The 26,640-nt window shown below is 37.8% G+C and overlaps 1 protein-coding gene across 1 annotated transcript in view; it reads right to left on the minus strand.

Annotated features, from left to right (window-relative positions):
- Nucleotides 1-26,640, minus strand: part of EIPR1 (EARP complex and GARP complex interacting protein 1) — a 98,562-nt gene that overhangs the window by 66,119 nt on the left and 5,803 nt on the right. The window contains exons 2-3 of the mRNA XM_082480929.1: nucleotides 16,643-16,726; nucleotides 11,373-11,505 (exon numbers count right to left, since the gene is read on the minus strand). Coding sequence (XP_082337055.1) covers nucleotides 11,373-11,505; nucleotides 16,643-16,726 — 217 coding nt within the window. The remainder of the gene's footprint in view (nucleotides 1-11,372; nucleotides 11,506-16,642; nucleotides 16,727-26,640) is intronic.

Consider the following 26,640-nt stretch of genomic DNA (forward strand, 5'->3'; position numbering starts at 1 on the left):
CACACACACACACAAAAAAAAAAAAAAAAAAAAAACAGAAACAAAAAAGAACAATTTCCCTTGAAGTTCTGCTGAAGATCATTCAACAATGAAAAGTACATGTGAAAGAATCACATGCAACTCCTAAAACCATTCTTCAGTATATTCTACATAAATTATTGATATTTGAGAGTTTGAATTATTCCCTTTTAACCAGTCAAGGCACGAACATTTGTTAGATTTCAGATTACTCAGAACCTTACCATAAACTCAGAAATTACCATGCTGGCAAAGAGCTCTTGTCTCCAATCTAATTCAGAATTTAGTATCTGAAAGAAGCTAGGAAAAAAGTATCCTTTTCAGAAGCAAGAGCTAGGATAAATTAGACAGTTATCATCATTAGACACATATTTTGCCTCAACGAATGTGTGCACCTAATATCCAGTAATTAAACAAAACAAAAATTAAACAAAAATTCACTTCAAATTGAGAAGTGCGAAGCTTTCTCTAATTCATCAGCATTCTTTAAGACATACCTGCACAGTACCTAGCAATCCTAATCACAACACAACCATCCCATAGCACTAGACACTGTACAAACACTATACAAAAAGGATAACTGTTCCAAAACATCCTCTTCTCTAGAAGGATCAAATTGCCTCTAAAATTATTTCTCTCAATTTTGTGAAATAAGCTGCACAAAAGAACCATCACGCCATTGAGAGAGCAGAACAGAAATGCTTCACCATATCTTCATACCTTAATTTATTTTGTATATATCTTTATCATGTTTTTTTGTCTGATTTTTGAAGTACTTGCATATTTCCCTGCAATAAATTCCCCAAAACAATCTGTGTATTTTATAACAATCTGAAACAGAAAATAATTTTTTGGCAACTTCCTTAAAATAAAGCCCGGTACAGCTCTCCAGCCCTGAGGCCAGCTAACACAGTTAAACTCAAATTTTTTGCAGGGTAAGCTGGAAGAGGGCTACACTCTAATTACTCATTATTTTCTTTGACTACCTCTGGGCATCATTGTCTCAAAGTGCTAGATGGCCCCCACCAAAACTGCTCAGGAAGCATCCTAACAGTTTAACAGTAGGCACTACTGCAAGTCAGTCCATAGGTCAACACTATGGCCCCGTTAAAGTTACTGGAACACATATCTGACCTTAGTCTAATATCCTGAGACTATTTATTTTACTCTATGGGTTATAATTTCCAGCAAAAGTTATAATTATAGTTACACTGATGCAAAACACCAAGAGCAGCCAGCTGTCCAATACCAAAAACTGATTATTCGATGTTAGCAGGCTTCATCCCTCAAAAGCTATCAGGTAAGGGTTGCTTTCTTCTTAAATCATTTTCAGTGTTGATATAGCTCACACACACACACACCTTCCACACCCAAGCATTTAATCACGCTTGACATTATTAAAGTAAATCATTTCAAACGTCAGACTTTAATGCTTTTATTTTTGTGTCCCATTATGTCACATTCTAATTTTCAAATTTTCAATTACATAAAGGTACTCTTGTGGCTGTGAAAATACCCTTGCAACCCAATTCACAACTGCAAAAACAATCAGCATAAATACCTTGTTTAGTTTGCCAGTGCAGTTTGAAAGCGTAAAAAGAGAAGTTGAAGTTTCCAGACTGCTGTTCATCTTATAGCAGCATCAAATCTAAAAGTTAGACTCAACAAATTTAAGAATCAACAAATTACTGCACTGATCATTTCAGTAACTGGCATGGAAAGAAGAACATAAAATCGAGGAAAGTAAGGGGAGTTGCCACATATGAAGAAACAAAATGCAAAATAGAAGCCACTAATCAAACAGATCAGATTTTTAGTCTGGATCATTTCTTTATTTCTTCCCCTATATCTCCCCATCATTTCATGCAAACCCACCAGTTCGCCATACCCCTTGACTTCTCAAATGATTTTGCCATCTCTTCTAAGCATCTGTAGAACATCAAAATTTAAACAAACCACTACTTTCTTGATGACATTCTAAATAGATTTGTTGGTATATCAGAACAATGCATAAATGTGAGGTTTTATTCTAGGTTATAGGATATAATGAAAGCTACATTCGGCTTCTGCAAAGAATAAAATAGAAACTACTGGATTAAGAATTTCCTTTATATTTATAAAAAAATATGTTAGAATTATACTTTTTCCCAAAAACATCATCATGAGCATTCACCCTCTTTATGGAATATTCTGCTGTGCAGAGACCAAACCCAACTCATTCAGGAAGAAGCCATCCATTGTTGACAAACTGGCATGGCTGCAAAACTTTTCAAATGGCCCACAGAAAAATCCCTCTGCATTCCCTATTCCTTTAATGATGTAGCTGAAATTTGCTTTCTACAGCACTTTCTAAGTTCTTAGGAAATAGTCCGCCTCCATTTTAACAGTATCCTAAAATGGCAGGTGAAAGAAGGGGGAGGGATGTATAAACAAGAGAGCAGATTAAAATTAAGTTCTATATGAAAAAAAGCACAAGCAAGACACAAAAGCACACTCACAAAAGACACATACAACCTGTACCTACCACTGCGCATCCACCTAACTGATAATTTTTTACAGAGTATTATAAACTAGACTGACAAACAGGGCATCATTCAGAAATTGACATATTTACAAGTATTCCCCAACTTCATCTTGATCCAGGGATCACACTTTTTCAGGCAACCCTAGAGCTGAGGCTTCCATCACCTACTTTGCATACAAAAATGCTGTCTGTTGGCATTTCTCCCTGCCTCAGAACACTATTAAAAGTCCATTCAAATGGCTTTCCTATTTCCCTTCCTGTAGCCTGAAACGTCAGCAATACCAAGACCGCTTATGGTTCATATTCCAATGAGGTCTAGAGTTTTGTTAGGTTTTCATTGTTCTAGTTCCCAAGTGACTCCACTCTGGTGTGACCTACAGGGTTTTGGCATTTTACCTCATCACAATGAAAAATTTATCCTAGCATAGGCTGTGATGCTCTTTTGAATACTGAAGCAACACTTCTTTCAAACTTTAAGCAGTAATACACATGTGAAAAGATTTTCTCCCTAGCAGGTGAATAGAGCTCTTGGATAGCTACCAACTTCTTGCACATTTGAAGACTAATTTATCTCCATTTTTTAATTTATTATTATATTTAGTGTGTCATTATTTTCATTGGTTTATATCATTCTTTGGAGGGTACATTCTTGACCCTCACCACACCCCATCATTATTCTTTTCTGATATTTAAAAGTGCATTTCTACTAAGATGGTATAATCGCCTTAATTACTTTGTCACCTTTCTTATTCCCTTTTTTAAAAGTGTCACTCCTGCCACATTTTAATTTAAAGAAAGTTAAAAAATTAATAGTCAACAGACTACAGCTAGTCAGAATAGCAAAAAAGAAGGAAGGTGGAAAGTCCCTAGAATTGTTCTGACAGGGTTTTTCCACTGAATACAGCATCCTCTGTTTTATTTCTGGGCCACTGTGAAGCAAATTATTTGATTTCTGCTTTGCTGAACAACTAAGATATTCATAAATATTAGAGGCAAATAAGTACATATAAGTTTTCAGAGACTGAGCATTAACCAATTAAAACATAACTGTAGCGCTCTAGCTAATAGCCACATTTATTATCACCCCAAAACCCCTGTACATTGTATCCTTCTCTCAACAATCCATCCTTTTAGCTTTTTAAAAAGAAAAAAAAAAACCACACACACCACTAATCTGTATCATACTGAACTTGAACAATCTAATTTAACTTCTAAAGCTAGAAGACTACCAAACTCATTCTTCTCTTTAATTCTTAACTTCTTTAAAGCTGTCCTTTAAAAAAAAAAAAAAATTTTACCCTGTTCAAGAAAAAACAAAAAAAACAACACAACACACCCCTATTTTAATTCATTTGACTTGCTGCAAGAGAGGGAATGATGCCTAAATTCATCTTGATATCTCAAGTATCAATTTTACAAAGCGTTCTTCCCCCATCCCTGAGATATTCAGATTTTAATTCTTCTTTTCCCTCATATACCTAGATTCTCTCAAATATTTATGTGCCTTTTTCCCCTTCAGTTAGGGAATCTGGGATAAAACACAACGTTCCTAATTCTTACAATGCTCACAATATCAAATAGCTGCTAAAGAGATCTGCAAAAAAAAGTTACTTCTCAGTGTAATAACTGCCTGAAATAGGTCTCTTATGTGTCATGGATTTTTATTTATTTTACACCATGGATCTGAAGGATCCAATTATGTTACTGAAACATAGGAAAGCCACTAAGTTCACAGCTTGCTATGCTGGTATCTCCCCCTCCACCACCATAAAGGTGTTTTTGGTTTTTTTTTTTTTAAAACCCTAGGAAAACATATTTATTTATTGAAATAGAGATGCAAAATTAATCTTACAAAATGTTACCTGTTAATAATTAGTTTTAATGTTTTATGAAAAAAAAAAAAAAAACAACAAAACATTTAAAGTTTTATCATGAGGTGGTTGAGTCACCATCCCTGGATGTGTTTAAGAGACATTTAGACGTGGTGTTGGGGGACATGGTGTAGGGGAGAACTCTGTAGAGTAGGGTAGATGGTTGGACTCGATGATCCCAAGGGTCTCTTCCAACCTAGACGATTCTATGATTCTATGCTTTGGCTACATCCAGAATACCATTTGAAAATGAGACAAGCAATTTTTAACGGCAAAGGTGGCAAAGGACAGAAAGCAGAAAACCAACATCACCTCTGATAAATTACTAGATCTACCAACTACACATTTCGCCTATTAGCAATGCAAGTTACACAGGAACGGTCTTAATACATTTCTAGCATACAATATCGCTGCGTACTTCAGAAACGTGTAGCACAGGCAAGCACTATGCCTCCAGCATAGCAAATTTCTGATCTTCGATGAAAGTTCGGCAAGAATACACATAACGAGTAGAACTATCACTTGGTAATAAAAATCATCTTCCTATAACATCAGTAGTAACAGTATATAATTCCCTAACTGATATATTCATCATTTGTGGGATGGGAGACCACTATAATCAAGACAGGAACCAAGTAGAATAAGTTTTCCCTTTTCAATTATGCAATTTTTCTAAATCGGTATTTTTAATGTGTGTGCATGGGAAGGGGTGGAGAGATAGTTGAACAATTTTGTCTTTATATTAAGACAAAATGGCCTAGAAAACAGAATTTCTGGTTAATATCCAAAGATGTATTTGTTATTCCAGTTAATATCACCATCCAGAATGAAAAAATACAAGGCTTTATTAATGATGCAACATCAAAATTACAAATCGAAGTAGTAAATACTGACGCTAACAAGAAAAGTTTTCCTGAGTTTTAACTTGAGAGAAAAGTTTTTTTTTTCCTTTTGAAAACCTACTTATAAAACGATACCCTAATAAAATACCTTGAACAAAAGAATACAGAGCAGCATTTAAATTAACTTCATTCATTGTTTAGAGAACATAGTTCCCAAACTGCATATTCAGCAAGAATTTAAAGTTCTCAAGAAGTCACAGAGAAAAAGAAAGTTAACTAAATCACCTTATATTACTTTTTAGGGAAGTTACTTTTCTTGAAAGCATAAAAATTTAAAGAGAAAGCAGAATCAATATGCCAGTAAATAGTAAATATTCCAATGGGCTTTAAGCCTTATTTGGACAGTAACTCTTACTGAGCAAGGCTTTTGACACTGTCTCCCATAACATCCTCATTAGGAAGCTGAGGAAGTATGAGCTAGATGAGTCGACAGCGAGGTGGATTGAGTTGGCTGCGTGACGGAACTCAGAGGGTTGTGATCAGCGGCACAGAGTCTAGTTGGAGGCCTGTAACCAGTGGTGTCCCCCAGGGGTCAATACTTGGTCCAATCTTGTTTAATGTATTCGTTAATGACCTGGATGAGGGGACAGAGCGTATCCTCAGCAAGTTTGCTGATGATACCAAACTGGGTGGGGTGGCTGACACCCCAGAGGGCCGTGCTGCCATGCAGCGTGACCTGGACAGGCTGGAGAGCTGGGCAGAGAAGAACCTAATGAGGTTCAACAAAAGCAAGTGCAAGGTCCTGCACCTGGGGAGGAAGAATGCTAGGCACCAGTATAGGTTAGGGGCAGACCTGCTGGGAAGTAGCTCTGAGGAGAAGGATCTGGGGGTCCTAGTAGACAGTAAATTATCCATGAGCCAGCAACGTGCCCTTGTTGCCAAAAAGGCCAATGGAATCCTGGGCTGCATAGGGAAGAGTGTGGCCAGTAGGTCGAGGGAGGTCATTCTCCCCCTCTACTCGGCACTGGTGAGGCCACAACTGGAATACTGTGTCCAGTTTTGGGCTCCCCAGTTCAAGAGGGACAGGGAACTGCTGGAGCGAGTCCAGCGAAGGGCAGCTAAGATGATTAAGGGATTGGAGCATCTCCCTTATGAGGAAAGGCTGAGAGAGCTGGGACTCTTTAGCCTGGAGAAGAGAAGGCTGGGGGGAGACCTTATTAATGCTTACAAGTATCTGAAGGGTGGGTTGAAGGAGGATGGAGCCAGGCTCTTTTCAGTGGTTCCCAGTGACAGGACGAGGGGCATTGGGCACAAGTTAGAACACAGGAAGTTCCGTTCAAATACACGGAAAAACTTCTTTACGGTGAGGGTGACAGAGCACTGGCACAGGCTGCCCAGGGAGGCTGTGGAGTCCCCTTCTCTGGAGATTTTCAAGACCCGCCTGGATGCAGTCCTGAGTAATGTGCTCTGGGCAATCTGCTTTAGCAGTGGAGTAGGACTAGATGATCCCTAGAGGTCCCTTCCAGCTCTGAAACTCCGTGATTCCATGACCTGTCTACCAAAAATAGGAACGCAGAGTCTGTTTCCAATTGTTGCAATATGATGTATTTGGCACTGTCATGTTTCAGCTGGGATAGAGTTAACTTTCTTGCTAGCAGCTGGTGTAGTGCTATGTCTTGGATTTGAGATGAGAAACCCTGTCAATAGGACACTGGTGGTTTTGGGCTGCTGCTAACTGCTCAAGGCCTTTTCTGCTCCTCATACCGCCCTGCCAGCGAGCAGGCTGAAGGGCACAAGAAGTTGGGAGGGGAGGCAGCCAGGAGATCGGACCTCAACTGACCAAAGGGGTATTCCATACTATGTGACGTCACGCTCAGTATATAAAGCTGGGAAAAGAAGGAAGGGAGGGGTCGTTTGGAGTGATGGCATATCTTCTCACGTCACCATTACACATGATGGAGCCCTGCTTTCCTGCAGATGGCTGAACACCTGCCTGCTGATGGGAAGTAGTGAATTAGTTCCTTGATTTGTTTTTCTTGCATGCATGGCTTTTGTTTTACTTATTAAACTGTCTTGATCTCAATCCATGAGTTTTTTTTTTTTTCCTCAGTTTTTGTTTTCCAATTGTCTCTCCTATCCAAACCAGGAGGGTGGGTGAGCAGCTGTGTGGTCGAGCAGCTGTGTAGTTGTAGTTGCTGGCTGGGGTTAAACCACAACGGGCACTTTCGACCGATCTTGCCTAGAGTTTCTCAAAAATAAATGCTCATCTCAAAATGACTGGATTGCGGTCACTTGCAAGTTTAGACATTTATGAATTTAGCAGAAGTCAGCATTTTAATGTCCTTGTTGTCCACTTGATTTTTGTTATTTTTTTATTTTATTTTCACTGACATGGAAGCCTTGCCATTATGACTTGTGAGCACATGACTTTGCTCTTCAGTAGGTGTATCAATAATAATAATAACAACAATGTACATTTGAAGTTCTACCACCTTATGTTTCTTTCACTTATATGTGTCAAGGACAAGATTTTACGTATCCATGAAGCAGGAAAATAATTTGTAAATCCCCCAGAGAGCGACAGGGGCAAGCTGCTTCTACATTAGTATTACTCCTTGTGAAGGAAGCTTCCTACTTTTATGATTCATGATAAAAAAGCCTCATAACTATGACTTTGGGAGCAGATGCTGTATATACATCAGGGCGAAAAACCCCTTACCTATATACATATCCACACACATGAAAAAAGCTTCAGATATGCAAAATCCCACACCGTGATGTACAGAAGTAGCTTAAATGCCTTCTTGGAAGGAAAAAAAAAAAAAAAGGATTAAAAAAATAAAGATAGGAACTTCCCCATCCAAGACAATCTTTCAACTTTTAAGAGACCCATCACATCAATTCAAGGCCTCTCAACCAGAACAGTAAAAAAACATAATTATATCGGCATCCTTCTCAAACACACGCAGAGGGCTTAGAATTTTCCATTTGATTCTTGACTCCAAAAATAACCTACTGTTACCAGCTGAATACGAGTATCATTTTCCCTCACGCAATTCTTAGCGCTCAGCAAAAATTAACAAAAAGCTTTGTATACTACATTATTTTGCTAACTTCTAGCCCTACAAGAGAAAAGAGAAGCAAATAACATCAGATCCCTTCTATTTCAAAACATGCAGCAAGTCTGCTAGTGTTTTCTTTGACTTTTTGAGGCAGTAGTATTAAGTATCAAGTAGTTAATTAAGTAAAAAAGAGTTTGAATGTCTCAATTATATTACAGGGGATGATAACTGGATACTGCAGAAAGATTTTTCACTGCATTTTGAAATACAGCATGATAAAAAAAAGGAAGGGTAGCTAAAATCTGGAGAAAGTGTTTAAAAAGAAAGCTTGGGTCTTGCATGTTAGTTCTAGAAAAAGAACTAATCTGTGGCATGAGGAACAGCAAATCCAGATTACAAACACTAAAACAAACAAATTATTCAGGAATCAATATTTTTCTGTATCACTAGCTGCAAAAAGCTTTTAAAAAGTTAATCAGGACTCAAAATCTCTCTTCAAAGTAGGTATGCAGTATCACTCTCTCAGTTCAACCATTACTACATTCCCCAACTTCCTATATGAAAGGCATACTTCTCTTAGACAAAAAACAAAGAGGAGGAGAGCTGTGAAAAAAGTGCTCTTTTGTTTGCACCTACTACATTTTTTTTCTTTAGTAACAAAAGACCTTATTCATACCTTGGTTATGCTAACTGCCTATAAGCATGAGAAAGTAAAAGACAACTCGCTATCTCTCCCAATATGAAAAAAATGAAATTTTTTCTTTTACGAGTGCTTCACCCTATTCCATTAGCTTACTTCAATGAGCTATGAAATGCAAAATGTACATGATTCTACTCTTCTTCAATGCCATGTTTCAGCACATATTTAAGCTACTTCAAAAATAGCTACAATAATGGACACACATCACATTTCTTCAATCTCCCAGTTTCAACAACAGATAAGATTTGACAGAAGTACTGGGCTCAGACACAAGAGATGGTCACAATACCTACAACCCTGACAACATCATTTCATTTGACTGGTACTTCAATGAGGAAAATAGTTAGAGTCTTTCTAAAATAACTAAAGAAATGCAATACATAAGGGTTTTAAAGGTTTCGATTGCTTAATTTGGTTGCATTACTACTTGAAATAAGTAGTCTGCTAAACTCAATATTCCTTATTATTAGAACTCCATGCTGTGTGCTTTCTGTTCTACACATTGCTATTTAGAGTCATCAATAATCATTTAAGAATCAGATCTTGTTTTCTGCCAAAAGTTTATGGCTAATGATTCTAAATGAAGATACATGAAGTACAAACAATAAAGCTTAATGTTCAGAAACTAGGTAAAGTCAACTAAATCTAGAACACAAAGAAGCTAGAAAAGAAAACATGAGTACAAATTAATAGGTCCAATAATGGAAATCAGAATTCTCACAGAAATTTAGAGTGTTTGGATAGAAGCTGAATTCTAGTAACCTCAGTAAGCTCTCTCCCAAAAAGGAGTTTCAATTAATACGCACGTTGCTATAAGGAACATAAAACTTAAATATGGGCCTTTTTGAGAAAAAGAGTATAAAATAATTTGTTTTCACCATACTTTCTAGAACAATACTTGAGCTCAAAAATAGATAGAAATTGAATAAATAAAGACTGGTTAGCATTACATAGTACATAGCTTACCAAGTCCAGTACTTTATGTATGTAATCTCCCATCACCTTGCTGTCCAATTATGTAGGGAAAGAGAGGTAAATTCTTTAAAGTGTTTCACACTATTCCATGCAGCACAATATTCTTTAAGAAAAAAAAAAAATGCAATCAACTCAGAAAGGCTAGAGAAGGAAACTTAGAAACTCTCTGGTTTTCTTTAAAAGAGACTTCAGCCAACTTTCTCAGATTCTTCTCTGAAACTAGTCAGAAAATTACTAAGACAACTTTAGAATTTCAGTCCCCATTACTGCTTTCTCATTTTCTCCATGGATCACTGGCAGGGTGAGGAATTTACGTCCAGGAAGTGAACCAGGGAGTAAAAAGTAATCAAAAAACAAGCCAATACCATTTCAGGCCTCTCTCTTAGTCAAAATACCCACAATCATTTTCAGTGAAGAAAACAGGAAAAGCTCTTTATTATTCTACTTATCTTCTATAATTGTCTTTAAAAGACTCATTTAAGAATTGTGAAAGAAATTCAAATTTTAGCACTTTTATTTTAATCCAAAAGAAGCAGGAGAACTGAGCACTCCTGGAACCTTCTCTCTAACATAGTCACAAGGTTGAGCAGCAGGAATTCACATCTCTACAGCTGTCCACCGATGCACGAAGTCTGAAACTCACTGCTTTATTCTTATATTCTTGGACTGTATTTCCATGAAAGAATGGACTAAGTTTACTAGAAGAAATAATATTTAGTCCAATTGACAACAGAGATTTCTTGCTTGTCAGAGAGAAAAAGTACTCCCTTCCCCAAGCCATGCAAATAGATTTTTCAAGCCTCATGACAAAAAAAATCTTCACACCTGTTTCCCCTAGGAAACAGAGAGATCCTTAATCTTAACGCTGTGCATTTAGTATTAGGTTACACAAGGAGCATTTCTACTGTTTCTGATGAGAAATTTAGGTAAGAATTTACAGTTCTCTGTGGTCATATCTGTGTTAAACATATGACAAATTGTATACAAACTTCAGCTGCAATTTTAAGGAGAGCTTGATGCTGATATGATGCTGTTTTGAAAGACATTTACTTCCACTTTCAAAAACAAACATATCAAACAGTAAAAAGAATGAAGCCTAAAATAACAGGAATATATTTTATTTGCCATGCTTTGCATTTATCAGGCAAACAATACTTTTATTTTGCTGCTTTTCTTGACGTGAATGAAAAAGTAGACTACTAACCAAGATGACCCAAGGGTAAAATGAGGTACAGGTAAAGGTACAGCGCATTTTTCGAAAAAATGTCTGTGTTTATAATTCCAATTTAAAGTGTTTATACACAACTAGATGTTCAATCTTTGCACATTCAAAAATATCAAAACACTTAAACAAGTTTAACGTGGTTAGAAAGGACTTACTTTTATTGTAGCAGGTTGCTAGTACACCTTTATCTGCAGGACTTGTACTAATGTGCCAAATTTCACCCACTTGATGAAGGAGAACATTTTTGTTTATAATGTTGTTTTCATCATCAAAATCTATGATGTGAATCTGAAAATACAATAAAAGAGAAAATTAGGGTTTCAAATGTTTTCCTGTGGGTCTTAATTATACACGAAGACTGCACAGGACAATTTAATGAGAATTTTATAACCAATATCTACTTTAATTAATTGTTATACTAACAATTTAGTACATCATTGATTTCATGCAGGAAATACTTCTCTAGAAAAATACAAGCAATTTCCCTGTTTTGAGGAAATACCATGTTTATTCTTCTCAATTTTGCAACTAAAAGCTTGAAGGATATTTTTCATTTTATGGCTAATATTAAGTCAGTCACTCGTATTGCAATTCAACACTTCTCATAGCAATAAAGAGAAATAACAACATTACAATCTTTAGTCTAAATGTCTGCACTAATTCTGTATCCAAATCATTGACTAGAAACAACCTATGAAGAAAGAAGGGGAGAGAGGGAAATTACACTTATTTGAAACAAATACTGTAATCCGCAGTAAGAAACTTAGAGTTCGCTTCAGCAATCACATATCTGTACCAATTATAAATTTGTAATACTTTTTATACTATGTGGCAAAATAAAACATTGAGCCGAAAGATTAAGAAAAACAATAATGTTTAAATATATATAAAATATTTTTAAAATACATACAGCTAGGTTTGCTTTTTGTGATTTACATTTTTATTTGCAGGTTTGTTTTAAATAGGTTACCCTCAGTAAGTTTGCTGGCGACACCAAGTTAAGTGGGAGTGTTCATCTGCTTGAGGGTAGGAGGGCTCTTCAGAGGGATCTAGACAGGCTGGATTGATGGGCCGAGGCCAGTGGTATGAGCTTCAACGAGGCCAAGTACCAGGTCCTGCACTTTGGTCATAAAAACCACATGAAATGCTACAGGCTTGGGGAAGAGTGGCTGAAAAGCTGCCCAGCAGAAAAGGATCTGGGAGTCCTGATTGACAGCTAGCTGAACATGAGCCAGTAGTATGCCCAGGTGGCCAAGCCCAACAGTGTAGTGTAGCCAGCAGGACTAGGGAAGTGATTGTCCCACTGTACTCGGCACTGGTGAGGACGCACATTGAGTACTGTGTTCAGTTTTGGGCACCACAGTATAAGAAGGACATTGAGGTGCTGGAGAGGGTCCAGAGAAGGGCAATGAAGCTGGTGAGGGGTCTTGAGAATAAGTCCGATGAGGAACGGCTGAGGGAACTGGGGTTGGTTAGTCTGAAGAAAAGGAAGCTCAGAGGAGACCTTATTGTTCTCTACAACTATCCAAAAAGACGTTGTAGAGAGGTGAGTGTTGGTCTCTTCTCACAAGTTAAAAATGATAGGACAAGAAAAAATGGCTTCAAGTTGCGCTGGGGAGGTTTAGGTTAGACATTAGGACAAAACTTCTACACTTAAAGGGTTATCAAAGACTGGAACAGGATGCCCAAGGAAGTGGTTGAATTGCCATGCTTGGATGTATTTAAAAAGACAGGTAGACGTGGTGCTCAGGGACACAGTTTAGAAGTGGATCCAGTAGTTAGATAACAGTTGGACTTGATGATCTTAAAGGTCTTTTCTAGCCATAATGATTCTATGATTCTATGTTACTCTCATTTTTCCGTCTTTTTTTTTTTTTTTTTTAGTTAGCTCTTTTTCTATAGTTGCTTCAGAAGTAGAACAAATTGAGAAAGATCCTAGCCCAGCACAACATACACAAGTAATTTTACTCATGGGACTAATTCCACTAACCTTAACAGTGAACAAATAAATTCTAGAAGACCCACAGTTTTTAAAGAACTGTATCCTCATTAAAAATTCATTAGCAAAGATGGGTGAACAATGAAGAGAAAAAACAAAAAGATATCCTATCATAATGATTGAATTAATTCTACTGAATCAACTACTGAATCACTGCAACATCTTAGCTACACAGTATTACAGAAAATTAGTGCAGCATATGGATACCATAGACAAAGATATAGAAAATGGTAAGTGTAAGTAAGCTAAGTCCACACAGAGAACTTTCTCAACATGACTGTAGTGTAAAAGTTAATGATATATGTAATCATAACTCTTGTGGAACACAATCCTTGTGGAAAACACCTCTTAGAAGTGACTGGTTTTATTACCAGTAACTAAACAAATGAGTTACTAACCTGCTTTAATTACACTGAGAAAAGTTCCCACTGAACACAAGCGTAAGCATTGAGGAAAAAATAGTGAGATTTGAATGAGAATAAATAACTATTTAGTTGTCCTCAAAATCTGGAGGAATTACTAATTGCAAATGAAATTCCTAAGGAAGGGAGACTAAAACTAACCAATTTCAACACAAAATATCTCTTTTTCTTCAGTTATGCAATCTCCATAATTTATTTTCTTTCATCAGGTACTCATGGGCAGCAAAGACTGGAGAATTGCTTTAGTTTGGCCAATGCCCTGTTTTGTGCCTATATAGTGCCGTGCATTAAGGTACACTATAAAAATATTTTAGGTTCTAAAACACAACACTGAAAGGAACTTGGAGAGTTCTGAGAATGAGAGATGAGAAAAGAGTAAGTGACATATACTTCCTTTATAAATCTCCAAAAGCATACAGTAAATGTATCAAACTAAGAACAGTATAAAAAAAAAACAGTTTAGCAACAATAAAAGTGCTGCGGACAAGAGTTCCAAACCAACACTGTGTAGAACACAGTGCAAAGAGAAACTACTTAACTTCCAGCCAGTTATGATGTCCAAATGCCAAGTACTACACACTTTTAATATCTCAAATATTCACAGAATATAAAATCTTACAAACATTTTCCTTTACTTTGAAATACGAGTGTTAATAGCGAAATATTTTCACCAGATCTCCTATGAATGTCTAAATTGCTTCATACAGCAATAGAACTCAACGAGGCAGAAGTTACCATGTCAGCTGTACAACTATTGCTTTTTTATTTGCACTACACCTGTCCATGACCAGACTGTGCAGTGAAGCACTAGAGGTTGCAAGCTAACTCATAAGTTCAGTTTGGTAACTAAAAAAGTTTTTAAGCAAATCTGGAGAACCCAGTACTGAATTAAGCAATAATGAATGGAGGCCTAGAGCACTTCTTGGGGATTAGCAACTAGCTGAGAGGAGCTGACAGCCTGAGGCACAGCTAAAGGCAAATAACCCCCAAATGTTTGTTAATACACCATGAAGTGTCCTGCATTTCTATTATTAATGTTATTCATCAGAAAAGCATACTCAATGAAGTTGAAATGTGTGTAAATATTTCTCAAATTTGTAGTCTGTGCCAAATTAACTTACCTAAAACAGAACATTTAAATTATTGAAGATCTGCTGAATATCAACTGATGTGACAATTGTTCTCCAACTACAATTTTGTATCAGGATTTAATTAGTTGAACCAAGACATAAAAAAAGCACACAGAAGTCATAGCAGAAAACCGCATTGTAACCAAATGTCTGAAGAACATCTGAGACAGCACAATCCAAAAATATAATTGTGTGTATTTATTCTTAACTAAGTCTGTCTGCCACTTCTTTTGTTACTGGTCTCACAAGCATTACCTGAAATGTAAAGAAAACTGAATACTCCATCCCCCTTATACCTTTGAATATTTTTTTCCTTGAGCCTCATCCAGTATTATCATTGAGGAACAAACTCAAAACCTCACTGGAAATTGACAGCTCCCATCTCCCAGAGCTAAGGTTTCAAGTTGATTTTGTGCAGTCCATTATAGACCAGTTTCAGAGGACTCTGTGACTATATCCATTTTAGAGGCTTCTGTGGTAGGCGTTAGCCTTGGCTAACCACCCAGTCACTTGTTCTCCCCAAGCAGGACACGGGGAGAAGATAGAAACAAAAGAGAAAATAGAAAGAATAGGAATGAGAAAGCTCATGGGCCAAGCTAAAGACAGGGAGATCGCTTACCAATTACTGTTGCACGCAAACCAGACTTGATTTGGGTAAATTAATTAATAAAATTAAAATGTAATTACTAATTTGGGTAGTGGGAAAGAAAAAGACAAACCTTAAACCAGCACCTTCTCTCCCCGCTTCCCCAGGCTTAACTTCAAACTCCTCTAACTCCATTCAAGCAGCACAGGGGGGTGTGGGGCAGTGGTGGTTATGGTCAGTACATAGTGTTTTCTCTCTGATGCTCTTTCCATCTCACTCTTTTCCTCTGCTCCAGTGTAGGGTCTTCATGGGCCACACCTCTTTCAAGAGACCTATCTGCTCCGGCACAAATGCTCCACAGGCTGCAGTGGATACCTACTACATCATGGAGAATCTTCTGCTCCTCCTGACCTTGGTCTTACCTCTGTCGTTTCCTCCACTGTTTCTCAGTCTTTGTTCCCTCCTCCTCTATTCATTCAGCATTACCTTTTGTAAGTGTTTTCACAGAGGTGCCACCATGCTGACTGGTCAGCTGTGTCCTGTGGCAGGTTCACTGGAACCAGCCACGTCTGGCATGGGCAACCCCTGGCTTCTTCTCACAGAGGCCACCCCTACAGCTCCCCTGCTACCCAAGTCTTTCCACCCGCACTCAGTATGGCTTTCCAGTTCTGCTGGCCTCAAGACTTTCTTTCAGTATGAAAGTATTTACTGAAATTCAGTCACAAAAAATAAAATTGCTGTACAGTTAGAAGTTCTGTACTCTTAACTGCAGAAGAAACAGCCCAATAGAAATTGAGCCACAAGTCACTCAAATTTTAGTTTCAGTTGTTGTTAAAATTATGATCAGAACAGACATAGCTGATTGCCAACAATTAATAATGAAAAATCCAGTTTATGAAGCTTCATACACACAGAACTGTGCACGTACCAGGAGTCCCATTAGAGGCAATCAAGGCTTAAAGACTTCTGTTTTACTTTGCATCTCTTCTGTGGTTTAAAGATAGCTCCAGAGAATCTATAGATTTAAGCTAACAAAAATATGGCAGTTCCTTTACAAAACCAATCTGATTTAGTCACACAATTTAGAAGAGTAATTTCATTTTCAGAAAACACACAGCTTTCATTCACCTACATTTCTTACCGACATCTTTACATTCTACTCACAGAAGTCTTCAGCTTGACTATCACTTATTGTTCAAATTCAACAGGGGGGAGAAAGGAGGAAGAATGATATCGAAACAATGTTAAAAAAAAAAAAATTACAACTGACATTTGACAGAAAAATTACCTGATTATCATATCTAAGAGACTGTGTTCCAACCAAAAATCTTATTGCATCCGTTTCTGCTGTCTGAGGTGTTAAAGCTCGCGCCTAGAGAAGAAGAAATCCATTAGAAAAGTCCAATTAATACAATCCATTAATTTCAGCAAAAATCTGGAAGCTTACATATCAGTTACCATTTTAAGCATTATATTCTTACAATCTGCAGACTTTCGTGCCCTTTATATTTATTTTGGTTAATACATTTTTGTGGAGTTTCTCACATTTGTGAGGTGCGTGGAACATGCAGGTGTGAAGTACATTATCTCACCTTCATTATAACAGTGATAATATTCAATATTACATTTCTTCCAAACTAATTCTCCTTTATCAACTGAAAAAACTCCATAGAACAGTAACTATAGTAGCTAATACATTTAACAATTTTCCACTATATAGAGTGTGTATATATATAATATAGATACTAGCTACTATATTAGGCTGTTCTTGCAGAAGTTTTCAGACTGAAGATGCCTGCATAAAAATTAATTCTTTCTTTCACCATTAACCACCAAGTTTAGAAGAAAGTTAAAAACCAAACCCCTTCTTTTCCACTCCAGGCCATTAGAGACAAGAATTATCTGAATGACAAGAGAAATTATTTGCTATTTACCTATCAAAATTTTGACATAATTTTATTATTCTGTTGTATTATTGTTAATGAGAATGCTAGACTCTCTGCCTTGCTTCTTCAGCTTGCACCAACCACAGGCAAAACAAAACAGTTAAGGGCCATGACAGACACTAAGAAATAAAGTATAGCTTGAACCAAAACCACAATTGCTAGTTTGAACTAGTCATCAGTAGAGACTCTCTTGGCTAATTTTGAATAAATGGGAGGTAAACTAAAACTCAAAGGCACATTTAGCAACTCTAAGTTAACTGTAAGGAATATCCACTACTTCCCATGCAAAAGATACCCTGATAATATTGTTCAATATGAATTTTTTATTGAAACAGAAAAATAAACCTTTACAATTCGCATCCTATTTGACATAAAATAGCTCAGATCTCTTCAGACACTAAAGCCCGTATTGCAAGTAAATACTTCAGGAGGATTCGGGTAACCGTTGAATGCCCCTTCCTACTGCCATCTTGTTGTGCAGCCAGCTAATGATTACATTCTGGATTCAGGAACATTTAGCTTCAATATAGTCCTGTTTGAAACTTATTTTAAAATTAATATCAGAAAGATGACTAGAAGCTTGGAATGGAATATTAAAATACATTATATCACAATACATAAATTTAGAACAATTTAATTCTAGAATAGCAACTTGAAGAGATTTGATGTTTCTTAAATAAGGCAAAGCAATTCAAGCCCTTGCCTGGCAGTAAGAACCAACTCATTTTTCAGAATAAGCTCTGAACTCCTATGGAGCAGAGACCTCTTATCTTTCATCTGAAATGTGTGATTTAGACAATGTAATATTTTGCTTAAGTTCGAGCATAAAAAGTTAAAAAATGCAATGAGCTTAGTAAGTATAAGCTAGTAGTGTAACATTTATATCGAAAAAAAGCACTAGAGAACATGATTCAATGAGTAGTCTGTGTTCAAAACATACCCAAATGCAGATCAGAGATCAGTGTGAATCTGTACTGATTTGTTTGTACTCTCCTATTTATGCAGCACTTACCTACAACAAGCCTAGACAGTGTTTCTGATTGACAGAAACAACTAAAGTTCACCAAGAAGGTTGCAGAAAAGCTTTTCTTGTGTCTTGAACAGCATTTACATTTGCAGATCTTTGGCAAGAGCTCCTTTTCATTTCAGATCTGCTTTCAATTGTTTTGAAGAAAACACTAGAAATAAGCCAACAGCTATGTATCTGTTTCAATCAAGCAAGCTTCTATTGTTTCTATAATCAAACAGAAGAAGAGACCTCCAGGTTCTTCAATAAAATAAAGAAATAAAGGGGCATTTCACCCCTTTTAAAGCCTTTCTAGTAGGTCTTATCATGCTCCTTTCAAAAATGCATCAGGTTAGACACAAAGTACCCAAAATAAAATTATGTCAATACATACTAACATTTCTGTCATCAGCTTCACTATCCCTTCTTTAAAATATTTTTAAATTATTTCCTATTTTGCAGGGGAAAAAAAAAAAAAAAAAATCAAAGGCCTAAGAAAAATATTTAAACACATTTCACAACAAGAAACACACTGCTGTTTTTTTCTCTATCATAAAAGTCTACAATATCCGTAGAATATAAGGTTCAAACTCATCAAGCATTCATAAATCAGGAAAATCTGTTTCATGATAGCAATAACAGTACAATGGACTTTCAGTTGTCTCCTGCACAAAGATATCGCTAATTTTGTCTACTTTGAGTTACTTTTAGAGAAACAAAAGTTATTTCAACAGATGATGAAGACACCAAGTAACTCTCGTGATGAACAACATAACTGAATTTGGAGTGCTGTCAAGACAAAGAAGAGTGCCTTAAGTTTGTCATCTTGTACTGTAACCTGTCAGAGCAGGTTGCAAACAATATATTTCACAAAAGCATCTTGCCTCACGACTACAGCTACTAGACAGAAAATAAACAAAAAGCATAGTAAAATAACTATCAGTTAATCTAAGCCAATACAGCTTATTATTTGTACAAAAAGTCAGCATCCACAGAACACTAAAATGCATATAGTCCCAAAAAGAATTTATTACCTAAGATATTCAAGTATCAATTACTAAGAAAATTGCCTTCATGCGTAGAAAATACCCAGAACACACATCTGAAAGATGCAAACAGTGAGAAAACAAGTTGTCCTTACACACACCATCACAGCAAAGCCCCACCTAACTGATGCTTCTAGACAATGCAACAACACACATAATTAGATTGCTTCACTTTTAAAGGCGGCCCAAGACTAGGAAAAAAACATCAGGAAGCAAAGACTAAAACATTGTGAACCACAAAGAACCTTTTGGTTACATGTCCAAATTTCATATTCACCAGCAGCTCTATGAGGAAATGTGCATGGTTTAAAGCAGGAATAAAGCAGGTAAAGATTTATAAAACAGCGGTGATACACACGCAACTTGATTATGGTTGATGCTCTAACCGAATATTTTAACAATCTAGAAGAAAGTTTATAAATATGCAGTCAAAATCCCACTCAGCTAACACAAAGGAAATCCTGCCTTTGGAAAGCAAACACCAAAGACTTCTCAATGCCATAAAGTCTACCAACGAATCTGAACGAACCACCCCTCCTTAGAGGCTTTTCAAAGTCTATGTATTTATTCTGCATAGTAGTCTCTAGCTTCCCCAGTTCTCATTTATTCCACTAAATTAGGGGTTGCACACAATCACAAAACAGAAAACCAACAGAATGCAACAATTATCAATTCATCCCTGCATTTCCAGGAGGCAAAAAAAAAAAAAAAAAAAAGAAATCTATCTCTGTGGGTAACAACAGATGCTGAGCAACTGTTGCAGAGATGCAGGAAATAGCATCACCATGCTCCAAAGGTATTCCTGACCAGTACTCCGTACATCGTAGGGCAAGACACTCTTACCCACGCTGAATCTTTCAAGGTGACAAAAATCAATTTGAAAAAAAAAGTTAAGGCTGAGGTAGAAAGAAGAGGAGAAAAAAAAAAAAATATCTTAGGACTCCGGTGTAAGGAATATTGCATGTACTCAAATACTTAAATACATTTAACGTGTTAATGAGAAATACTAGGTTCCACAAGCCACACTGAAATGACACTTTTTTTTTTTTTGAAGAGCATGGTGGCATGCTGTAGTACAGTTAAAACTCATATACCGTTTTTTAAAAACTTTCTAAAACAATGTGTGAATTCATACTTAAAGAGAAATACAGAACTGAATAGCCTATCCCAACGGTCACACTGAAGTTCAGTACGGGTCAGGGAGACAGAATCCAGTCAGGCAAACACACACACACAAAAAAAAGGTGCTTTCATTTACTGCACCCTGAAGTACCTTATAGGGCTTTAATTTACATAACTAGAGAGGAATAACCATATGCATGCATGCAAAAATAAAAATTAGAAGTGTTCATAATGCATCATCTGTTTCTAAGACAGTACAGCTGCCATGTTTTTAGTATCAGAACCACAAATTCTGTGTGAACTTTGAACATGCTATACTTCCAGCAAAGCAGAAAGAAAGTAAAACTAATCCCATAGTGAAGACCACCACCACCTTAGAGGAACAAAGATCAAAAAAGAGAGGGGTGGGAGTGGTAATGAGTCACTACTGACTGTAGGAAGTTTACTGGAGAAAACAAGAACTTAAATATTTATTAGTTTTACACGTGATCGAAATCCTGTGTTAGCATTTCCTACTGGAGATGGAACAGTTGAGATTTAAGACTTCACACCACCTCCCCATATGCAAATATGTAAGTAACGAATTATATAGAAAACTTTTTATCCTACTGCTATTCCTATCATGGAAACTGTAGCTAGTGCACATGTAGCTAGAAAGCAAACACCACCTACCCCATTACCAGAAGACACATCCTTACTTTACTATGTGCATTGAGGGATTAGAGACTTGGAAACATGACTACATACTGCTGCACTGGTGTCCACACTCACTCTTAGACTGCATCACTTCTTCGGTTTGACATTCTGGGCTTAAATTTCCTTCAATGACCTGAAATGTAAGGGTATTTATTTTTCCTCTCAAAGTTGGGTCTTTGCAGGCAGACTGCTTCAGCAGCAGCAGTTACTGCCCTTTCCCAGTTAGTCACCATTCTAACTCTACCATTAAAGTGAAACACGGAGATCTCCTTTGTTTCAGTTGAAAAAAAAAAAGAAAGAAATAAAAAAAAAAAAAACAAACAAAAAAATCAGTGGATTAGTTTAAACTATCTAAAGGGAGGCTATAGAAAAGACAGACTCTTTGAGGTGTACAGCAACATGATGAGAGGCAGTGAACATGCGTTGCAACATGGGAATATTCAGAGTAGACATTAGGAAAAAATTTCAGTGAAAGTAGTCAAACACTGGAGCAGGATGCTCACATATGTTGTGGAATTCTTCAAGCATGAAAATACTCAGTTGGCCAAGGCCCCTAAACAACCTCATCTATTGAATCTACTTCAGAAGCATGTTGGAAGAGATGATCTCCAAAGGTCCCTTCAAACCTATGTTAGTTTGCAATCCTATGAAACTCTTGCAAAGTAAATTGAGCTGGTGATGCAATTTGCACAATTATACGCAGGGCTGTGACAGCACCTTTTGATGGGAGCTGATATAATAGATTTCTGTCTATATCTCCAACACAGTAAGTTACACACCCACTGGATTAGAACACCTTACTTCTACAGTGCACTTGTTTGAATAGAGTGGATTGAGCAGAAGCATAGTGCTGACATATCCCTGATGTTGTTCACTTCAGAGGGGTGACTCCACTATAGAAAGTTAAACATCCCTTTACGTGCTTAGTTGAATCTGTGCCACAGAATTGAGCAATTTGCTAATCCACAACAGAAAAGAGAGTACCAGATCCCAGAAGTGCTAGAGATTCTGGTGTCTAGTAAATTGCCAATTTTATTTGTAGACTAACAGACTCATGCCAGGCTGCATTGCCCTTATCAAAGACAAAGATGTAGATACATCTCCCTGACAAGACACAGAAAAGAGATTCATCGGGGAATATAAAAAGGAATATAAAATGGGTAAAAAAAAAAAAAAAAAAAGGGTCAGATATTGATACCATGAAGGCTCCAGAGACTTATTCCAATATATTTTGAGAAGACCAAATTTATACCAATATGAAGAAAGCCTTGCTACATCCATCTGAAATAAGACCAGATTTATATTGCTTATTTGTGGGCAAATGAAAATGAAAGGAATAGCATATCACCTACCATGAACCAGCTACCATTTTGTAAGAACATCTGTGAAAATTATTCACAGGAGAAAGGACAAAGTTTGGAACCAGCCATGTACCTTTGTGAATCAGATTTTGCTGAGTGCTCTGTGGGCAAAGGACGGAGATCCTGTTAATATGCAGGAGGCCATCAAATTGCCTAATGAAGATACAGCAAAACATGCTTGAGAGGGAAATGAAAAAAACTGAGATATATTAATGGAAAGAAATTCTTACTGTTTCCTAGAGCAAGTTTGAACTTCCAGAGAAAGCCATTCAGCCTAAGGCTAGGAAGAGCTAATCCCAACAAGAACATTTAAGATCAATCTAAGGAAGAGAAAGGCAAATGGGGGAAAAAAGTTTTCCTAAACTGTGGGAAAAAATCGTTTAAGTTCTACATTGACTTCAAATATTATCCTCAAAGGGTAGGCAAAGAAAACAAACAAAAAAAAAAAACAACAAAACCTGACTCATAGGAAGCTAGTAGGATGTTCCCACAAGTTCATAGGTTAGGTAACCAACTATGTAGTCTGGTTTCCATAAGACAATAAATAAAATTAACAAGGAACATGACCAAATTTTTTTACCTAGTGATGGTGATGGGGAGACAGGTGCAGCTACACATCTCCTCCTGGAAACTCTGCTGAGGCACATAGAAAACAAGGAGGTGACTGATGACAGCCAGCATGGCTTCATCAAGAGCAAGTCACACCTGACAAATTTGGTGGCCTTCTACCAAGGGGTGACAGCGGCAGTGGACAAGGGAAGATCAACTGATGTCATCTATCCAGACTTGTGCAAAGCGTTTGACACTGTCCACATGATATACTGATCTCTAAATTGAAGAGACATGGATTTGACAAATGGACCACTTAGTGGATAAAGAACGGGCTGGACAATCGCACTCAAAGAGTTGCGGTCAACGGCTCAGTGTCCAAGTGGAGAGCAGTGACGAGTGGTGTTCCTCAGGGGTCAGTACTGGGGCCTGTACTGTTCAACATCTTTGTCGGCGACATGGACAGTGGATCGAGTGCACCCTCAGCAAGTTTGCCGATGATACCAAGCTGTTTGGTGAGGTAGACACGCTGGAGGGGAAGGATGCCATCCAGAGGGACCTGGACAGGCTGGAGAGGTGGGCCCAAGCCAACCTCATGCAGTTCAACAAGGCCAAGTGCAAGGTCTTACATCTGGGTCAGGGCAATCCCAAGCACAAATACGGGGAATGGCTGGAGAGCAGCCCTGAGGAGAAGGACCTGGGGGTGCTGATTGACAAGAAGTTCAACAGCAATGTGCAATCGCAGCCCAGAAGGCCAACCGTATCCTGGGCTGCATCAGAAGAACTGTGTCCAGCAGGTGAAAGGAGGCGATTCTGCCCCTCTACTCCACTCTTGTGAGACCCCACCTGGAATGCTGCATCCAGCTCTGGAGTCCCCAACATAAGAAGGACATGGACCTGCTAGAGCGTGTCCAGAGGAGAGCCACAAGGATGACCCGAGGGCTAGAGCACCTCTCCTATGAGGAGAGGCTGAAAGAGTTGGGGCTGTTCAGCGTGGAGAAGAGAAGGCTCTGGGGAGATCTTATTGCAGCCTTCCAGTACCTAAAGGGGGCCTACAGGAGAGCTGGGGAAGGACTTTTTACTAGGGCATGTAGTGATAGGACAAGGGGGAATGGCTTTAAACTGGAAGAGGGCAGGTTCAGATTAAACATTAGGAAGAAGTTTTTCCCTTTGAGGGTGGTAAGTCACTGGAAGAGGTTGCCCAGAGCAGTTGTTGAGCCCCCATCCCTGGAGGTGTTCAAGGCCAGGCTGGACATGGCCTTGGGCAACCTGGTCTAGTGGGAGGTGTCCCTGCCTATGGTAGGGGGGGTGGAACTTGATGATCTTCAAGGTCCTTTCCAACCTAAACCATTCTATGATTTTATGATTCTATCAGGGACAAGTCAACCCAAGAAAAAAAAAAAAAAAAAAAAAAAAAAACACACCAACACACACTTCCACAAACTATAAGGAAACAGAGGCAGGCTTGAGCAAAGATTTTTGAGCAAACTCCTACTCCAAAAAAAAAAAAAAAAAAAACAAACCCGACCACAAACCTAACCCAACCCCCCTCCAAAAAACACAGATGTACTCATCAGAAGAAACTCAGTCCCTGAAAAGTTATTCCTCTCAGGCACACCTGCTTAACAGACCCTAGTGCGTACATAGTAATTATGGTCAAAATAATAACAGGCTCACATTGAATCAAGACACAGCTTTGACACCACATAAGGCAGTTACTCCCTTGTCTTAGAAACAGGTCCTGAAATGCATGACACGTAAAGGAAAATGACAACAAAGACTTAACCGCAAAATTAGACATTTATTTATGCAATGCAAAGGGCATGCAAAAAACTAGAATACAAGTGTAAGAAACAGGATTATAAAGATAAAGCAGAAGAAACAGCAATCATTGCGTCAGAATGCAGGAATGACTAACTGGAGACTGGCATCATGTTCATGCCTACAACAAGCTCAGTGTGATGTTGGGCAAAGACCACCTTTAATCTTACTCTGTGTGGAATAATTGCTGGAGGTGACTTAGAATTTAAGCTCATATTTTAAGGAAAGGTACAGCATCAAAGAAACTTTCAGGGCAGAGTCCAGCTGGTGTGTAAGGGACACATGCCACAGAGGTTCTGTAGGCAACCTTAGATGTTGGTAACATCAGGGGAGTCTGGTGTGCTGACTCTAAGAGAAGTTGTGCAGTGCATGGAGCGGAGTGGAGACACAGTGGCCAAAACTCTATGATAAAGTGGGAACTTGAAGGTCTTATGGAACTGATAAACTGCCTAATTGCTACCCTGGGCCAACAATCTGTCATTTTTTGACAAAATGCTATCCTCTAGGTGAACTTTGCTCGTTATCATTTCATTATAATACCAAAACACACCTCCATCCCAAAAGCTACCCGCCTCCAAGGTGTGATCACTCCTCACAGAGCCTGCGCTCTGAATTTTTCATAGTCTATACTTTTAAAAGTGAAGTGAGAAAGTTTTACACGAATCATAAAATTATGTATGACTAGAGTCCCTCAAGCTCCACCAGAAAGGTAAAAAATAGTAAAAAAATAGCTTAAGAGAGGAGGGAAGATACCATCACAATCAGGGAAATACCATCGCTGACCTCCCCTGACATGGCATCAGCCAATGGGCTGAGTCTCTTTCTTCCCCATAAGGTTGCTTGTGGGAAAGATTCAAATACTTGGCTACACCAAGTGCTTCCCTGGGAAACTTAGAAATCTCTACAGAGTTGCTTTATAACTCAACGTGTTTGTAGCCAGGCTGTATTACTAACATCCTTAGTATTTGCACATGCTTTGCAGACAGTAACTTTATCACCTGCAATCCAAAAGAACTTGTGCATCTGTTGCTTCAGCAAACTACACTTTTCATTAATACAGCTGTGAGAGTTCTTAGTGAACGCGACCAAACTCTTTAAGTGTGGCTGTGCTGGTTCATGGAACACCACTAGATTGAATTGTATATGGTGTTTTTAGTGCATCCGTAATCGTCATAGTTAGATATACATATTGAAGGCGACCGGACTTCTGATGCCACACTGGGCATCACTCAGAATCTAAGCCTAGCCGACCCCAGCCCCTCTGATACCTGAGGACAGGTTGAAATGCAAGGAGGTTTATTTTCTGCCAAATCACTTTTCCCCTTAACGCAACACCATGACAATTTAGACCACCCACAAAATAATAAAAATCTCTGAGAGAAAAATAGAACAAAGCCTGCAGAGAGAAGAGACCTTGACAACAGCAAGAGATGATCCAAAGGAACACAATGACAAACCTCAAAGAGATAAAGAAGGTTGGTTTAAAGTAAGTGCTTTATGCAACTGTAACGCATTGAATCTTTACACTTCATTCATAAGTACTGCTGAAAATTTCCTCCACCCACCTCTTTTGACATACCAGCCAAATACACTAAATTTCTTTTTTAATTAGACTGTTAATACTTAGGGCATTAGTGGGCAAAGAAAAAAGGATTGGTACTTCTCCATTACATATTTTGTCTTGCTGATGCATTGTACTGGATTGGTACCAACAAACAAGAAAACATACACTGACCCAA

The sequence above is a fragment of the Vanellus vanellus genome (assembly GCF_965231255.1).
Source record: "Vanellus vanellus genome assembly, chromosome: 3".
Taxonomy (NCBI): Eukaryota; Metazoa; Chordata; class Aves; order Charadriiformes; family Charadriidae; genus Vanellus; species Vanellus vanellus.